The following is a 6339-nucleotide window of genomic DNA, read 5'->3' on the forward strand; positions in this document are numbered from 1 at the left end:
AGTGAGATGAAGGGGAGCAGCTGAGAAGCCCAGAAACACAAACAGAGAAACGATGGATCCCAATGCCCCACCTGGAAGCCAGGAAACCACCCCCAATTTTGAATTCTAAATAACAGCCTGACAATTCTTCTTATAAATATTTCATATAATATTCTGGGATAAAAGATTATTTATTTCAGAAAGTCAGTGGGAATACAAGTTGATTGGACAACTGTAGGCCACCGTGGTTTTACTGCTAAAGAAACCACTTTTTACAGTAACACAATATGTGTGAGAAGTGAGGCCTGGAAAGTTTCTTCCTAAAGAAAAGAAAAGTGAATTCTCTCAGTCGCATCCGACTCTGCAACCCTACGGACTGTAGCCTGCCAGGCTCCTCCATCCATGGGACTTTTCAGGCAAGAATACTGGAGTGGGTTGCCATTTCCTTCTCCAGGGGATCTTCCCAACCAAAGGATTGAACCTACGTCTCCCACATTGCAGGCAGATTCTTTACCATCTGAGCCACGTGGGAATGAGTAAAGAAAACCCAAATAATTAAAGCCTCCCAGGACTAACTCATCAGCAAAGATTCCAGGAAATTTTGGGGTAAGTGGGTGTGTGTGTTCGGTGTGGAAATGGGGCAGTATTCTTGCCCTTTCCTCTATGGCCCCATTTAAAACAAATTCATTGTAAACCACAACATTATGGCATCAGGAACTTTCAGTTCAGTTTTCAGTTCAGTCGCTCAGTCGTGTCCAACTCTTTGCGACCCCATGAATCGTAGCACTCCAGGCCTCCCTATTCATCACCATTTCCATACTAAAAATGATATAAACACTAAAAAGGAAAATAAAATCATAGCTATGGTACAAATCAATCAGTTTGATGCACAGAATCACACCTTCTTATAAACTATGGCTGAAACCCTGCCATGAAAACTGTCCTTACAGGTTTGGGACAGGAACTCAGTACAGGTCAGAGGGTCAGCTACAGGGAGCTTTGCTCTCCACTGCAGAAGAAACATTTCCAGTAAACCAGGAAGGCGAAACCAGAAGGTGCTAAGTCCCCTTACTCACCTGGACAGATGCCTCTCAAACCCTCTGCTTCCCAAGGATCGGGGTCCCATGGAGCTTCCCCTCTCTCCAGCTGGAAGATCAGATCAGGTCTGGGGAATGGAGACACTACTCCAACAAGAAATAGAGACAGACAAGTTGAGGGGAGACATTCAGAACTGTTACTGAGATCCCTCTGCCCACCCCAAGGCAGGTGAGTTGAGCTGTGGGGAGAAGGGGACTGCCTGGGGGACCAATGAGCCACACAGGGGTTCTGAGGAAGGGGTCCAAACTGCACTCCATGGCAAGATCAGGGAGACAGTGATTTTCCCCAGGGAGAAAGTGCAAGCTCGCCTTGACTCAGAAGAAAGGACATCCCCTCAGGAAGGATGAATGTACCGATATCCTGGGAGGCTCCTGCACACAGGAGAGGGCACATCCACCACACTGCAAGGACGGAGGAACTGAGATCTCCTGGCGGCACCCCAAGAGTCCTTTCCCTCAGGGTCCAAAACCACGCTCTTCTCTAGGAAGGAATAAAGTCCAACTTCAAAGCCAAGGGGAACCTGGGATTTCCCCACCCAGCATCTCCACAGAACCCTAAGGACTACTAGAACTCCCAAGACATCTGAGGAAGACATCAACTATCAGAGGGCTACTGAGAGACCTTACCGAGGGAAGCCACATTTGCATAGTTCTCCAGCATCACCTCCCTGTACAGGGCCCTCTGCGCAGAGTCCAGGATGGCCCATTGGTTCTGAGTGAAGTACACGGCCACGTCCTCAAAGGTCACTGGCTCCTGAAACAACAGGTTCCTGCTCAGGCTCTGAGTGAGGGCCAGAGGAGGCCAGTGTGAGCTTCAGGGAAGAAATGGACCTGCCAAGGTCTGTGACTCTGAGACCCGTGGAAGGTCTGCTCTATGGACAAGAGCACTGTTTCCCACCTTCAAATGTGGATCACCAAGGCTGTCCTACCTGCTCAGCTCTGCGGCTCTAAACCTCAAAGCCTGGCATCAGGGGCTCTCTAGGCTGTAACTATATCAACCTCTTATGTTCCTGTCTCCATGGAGCTGTCTCTCTAGCATCGGCTGCCCTGACATACCATAGTTAAAGTTGCTCAGTTTGCAACCCCATGGACTGTAGCCTGCCAGGCTCCTCTGTCCATGGAGTTCTCCAAGCCAGAATACTGGAGTCATAGCCATTCCCTTCTCCAGGGGATATTCCCAACCCAGAGATCAAGGCCAGGTCTCCTGCATTGGAGGTGGATTGTTTACCATCTGAGCCCCCAGGGAAGCCCAAGAATACTGGAGGGGGTAGTCTATTCTTTCTCCATCAGATCTTCCTGACCCAGGAATTGAACCAGGGTCTCCTGCATTGCAGGCAGATTCTTTACCAGCTGAGTTACCAGGGAAGTCTGAGGTACCCATAACCTGTCACCTTATTCTCTGTACACCAACTACTCTCCCCGTTTCTGCTCAGCGAAAATACACGTGTACAACCACATATGTTCCCTGCCCTAGTTTCTCTCTAGCCTTCTCCACCAGCTTCCACTACACGCAGAGAAGCCACTCCTTTGAAATAGTCCCACTACAGCTACACATTTAAAAAAGTGAAATTAGAACTTTAACACCAAAGAAACAGAGAGAAACTCAAACAAAAAGAAACTCAAAATAGATTAAATAAATGTAAGACCAGATACTATAAAACTCTTAGAGGAAAACAGGCAGAACACTCTGAAATAAATTGCGGCAATATCTTTTTCAATTCTTCTCCCAGAGTAATGGAAAGAAGAAAATAAGGCCTAATGACACTCAAAAGCCTTTGCACGGAAAAAACCCAGAGTGGGAGAAAATATCTGCAAGCAATATTACCAATAAGGGATTAATCTCCCAAATTTACGAACAGCTCATGTATTCAATATAAAAAAAACAAACACCGAATCACTAATGAGCAGAAGATCTAAACAGTCATCTCCAAGGAAGACATACACATGGCCAAGAAGCACATGAAAAGATGCAACTCAAAACTACAATGAGGTATCACAATGATCAGAAGAGCCATCATCTAAAAATCTACCAACAATAAATGCTGGAGAGGGTGTGGCGAAAAGAGAACCTCCCTACACTGCTGATGGGAAAGTAAACTGATACAGACTCTGTGGAGAAGAGTACAGAGGTTCCTTAAAAACACTAAAAATAGGAATGTTCAGGAGATCCAAGCTGGTGGAGGCATAAACGCACAAGGAGTACTTCTCTCTCCATGGATTCATCAGGGATATACCTTCAGACACAGACGATCTTGCAGAACACCAGCCGAGAGCGAGCAGGAGTACCTGATCACCAGAAAAGAATATATAAAACCATGCAAACTCTGTAGGACAAAAGAAAGTAGGGGGAAAAAGAGGAGTGTGAGGAGGACTGCACCAGGAGGTGAACTGGAGGGGTGAGATCCCACATTGAGGCAACCATTTGGGGCAGACAAGAAACATTTGAGGCTGATGGGACAGTGAGGCAACTGATCTGTGACTGTCTGAATGGAATGCAAATCACTTGGACAATCCTTGCTGCAGCCATATGTACCCTGAACAGGGATGCTGTGTAACTTCAGTGGCTCAGTTAATCCAAATTTTTGCGACCCCAAGGACTGAGGCATGCCATGCTTCCCTGTCCATCACCAACTCCCACAGCTTACTCAAACTCCTATCCATCAAGTTGGTGAGCCATCCAACCATCTCGTCCTCTGTTGTCCCCTTCTCGTCCTGCCTTCAATCCTTCCCAGCATCAGGGTCTTTTCCAATGGGTCAGTTCTTCCCATCAGGTGGCCAAAGTATTGGAGCCTCAGCTTGAGCATCAGTCCTTCAAATGAACATTCAGGACTGATTTCCTTTAGGATGGACTGGTTGGATCTGCTTGAAGTCCAAGGGACTCTCAAGAGTTCTCCAACACCACAGTTCAAAAGCATCAATTCTTTGGCGCTCATCTTTATGGTCCAACTCTCACCTCCATACATGACAACTGGAAAAATCATAGCTTTAACTAGATGGACCTTTGTCAGCAAAGTAATGTCTCTGCTTTTTAATATGCTGTTTAGGTTGGTCATAGCTTTTCTTCTAAGGAGCAAGTGTCTTTTAATTTCATGGCAGCAGTCATCATCTGCAGTGATTTTGGAGCCCCCCAAAATAAAGTCTGTCACTGTTTCCCCATCTATTTGCCATGAAGTGATGGGAACTGTACAAAAAAGATCTTCACGACCCAGATAATCACGATGGTGTGATTGCTCACCTAGAGCCGGTCATCCTGGAATGTGAAGTCAAGTGGGCCTTAGAAAGCATCACTACCAACAAAGCTAGTGGAGGTGATGGAATTCCAGTTGAGCTATTTCAAATCCTGAAAGATGATGCTGTGAAAGTGCTGCACTCAATATGCCAGCAAATTTGGAAAACTCAGCAGTGGCCACAGGACTGGAAAAGGTCAGTTTTCATTCCAATCCCAAAGAAAGGCAATGCCAAAGAATGCTTAAACTACTGCACAATTGCACTCATCTCACACGCTAGTAAACTAATGCTCAAAATTCTCCAAGCCAGGCTTCAGCAATACATGAACCGTGAACTTTCAGATGTTCAAGCTGGTTTTAGGAAAGGCAGAAGAACCAGAGATCAAATTGCCAACATCCACTGGATCATCGAAAAAGGAAGAGAGTTCCAGAAAAACATCCATTTCTGCTTTATTGACTATGCCAACGCCATTGACTGTTTGGATCACAATAAACTGTGGAAAATTCTGAAAGAGATGGGAATACCAGACCACCTGACCTGCCTCTTGAGAAACCTATATGCAAGTCAGAAAGCAACAGTTAGAACTGGACATGGAACAACAGACTGGTTCCAAATAGGAAAAGGAGTACGTCAAGGCCGTATATTGTCACCCTGCTTATTTAACTTATGTCTAGTCAAGGCTATGGTTTTTCCAGTAGTCATGTATGGATGTGAGAGTTGGACTGTGAAGGAAGCTGAGCGCCGAAGAATTGATGCCTTTGAACTGTGGTGCTGAAGAAGACTCTTGAGAGTCCCTTGGACTGCAAGGAGATCCAACCAGTCCATCCTAAAGGAGACCAGTCCTGGGTATTCATTGGGAGGACTGATGCTGAGGCTGAAACTCCACTTCTTTGACCATCTCATGCGAAGAGTTGACTCACTGGGAAAGACCCTGATGCTGGCAAGGATAGGGGGCAGGAGGAGAAGGGGACGACAGAGAATGAGATGGTTTGATGGCATCACCAACTCGATGCACATGAGTCTGGGTGAACTCCGGGAGTTGGTGATGGACAGGGAGGCCTGGCGTGCTGCGATTCATGGGGTCGCAAAGAGTCAGACATGACTGAGCAACTGAACTGAACTGACGGGACCAGATGCCATGATCTTAGTTTTCTGAATGTTGAGTTTTAAGCCAGCTTTTTCACACTGCTCTTTCACTTTCATCAAGAGGTTTCATCTTTAGTTCTTTTTCACTTTCTGCCATAAAGGTGGTATCATATTTGTATCTGAGGTTATTGATATTTCTCCCGGCAATCTGGATTCAACCTTGCACTTCATCCAGCCCAGCATTTTGCATGATGTACTCTGCATATAAATAAGCAGGGTGACAATATACAGCTTTGACATATTCCTTTCCCAATCTGGAAACATCTGATGTTCCACGTTCAGTTCTAACTGTTGCTTCTTGACCTGTACAGATTTCTCAGGAGGCAGGTAAACTGGTATGGTATTTCCATCTCTTTAAGAATTTTCCAGTTTGTTGTGATCACACAGTCAAAGGCTTTGACACAGTCAATAAAGCAGAAGTAGATGTTTTTCTGAAACTCTCTTGCTTTTTCAGTGATCCATCGGATGCTGGCAATTTATCTCTGGTTTCTATGCCTTTTGTAAATCCAGCTTGAAAATCTGGAAATTCACAGTTCACGTACTGTTGAAGCTTAGCTTGGAGAATTATAGCTTTACTTTGCTAACGTGTGAGATGAGTGCACTTATGTGGTAGTTTGAACATTCTTTGGTATTGCTTTTCTTTGGGATTGTAATGAAAACTGACCTTTTCCAGTCCTGTGGCCACTGCTGAGCGTCCCAAATTTGCTGGCATATTGAGTGCAGCCCTTTCACAGCATCATCTTTTAGGATCTGAAATACCTCAACTGGAATTCCATCACCTCCACTAGCTTTGTTTGCAGTGATGCAATAAAGGAGTTCATGATCTGAGCCACAGTCAGCTCCCCAGTCTTGTTTTTGCTGACTGTATACAGTTTCTCCATCTTTGGCT

General features: G+C 45.5%; 1 protein-coding gene across 1 annotated transcript in view; it reads right to left on the reverse strand.

Annotated features, from left to right (window-relative positions):
- LOC120867740 (zinc finger protein 621-like) overlaps positions 1–6339 on the reverse strand; it is a 28630-nt gene that overhangs the window by 3314 nt on the left and 18977 nt on the right. The window contains exons 3-4 of the mRNA XM_040246144.1: positions 1704–1830; positions 1056–1160 (exon numbers count right to left, since the gene is read on the reverse strand). Coding sequence (XP_040102078.1) covers positions 1056–1160; positions 1704–1830 — 232 coding nt within the window. The remainder of the gene's footprint in view (positions 1–1055; positions 1161–1703; positions 1831–6339) is intronic.

This window comes from Oryx dammah, unplaced genomic scaffold (assembly GCF_014754425.2).
Source record: "Oryx dammah isolate SB20612 unplaced genomic scaffold, SCBI_Odam_1.1 HiC_scaffold_9, whole genome shotgun sequence".
NCBI lineage: Eukaryota > Metazoa > Chordata > Mammalia > Artiodactyla > Bovidae > Oryx > Oryx dammah.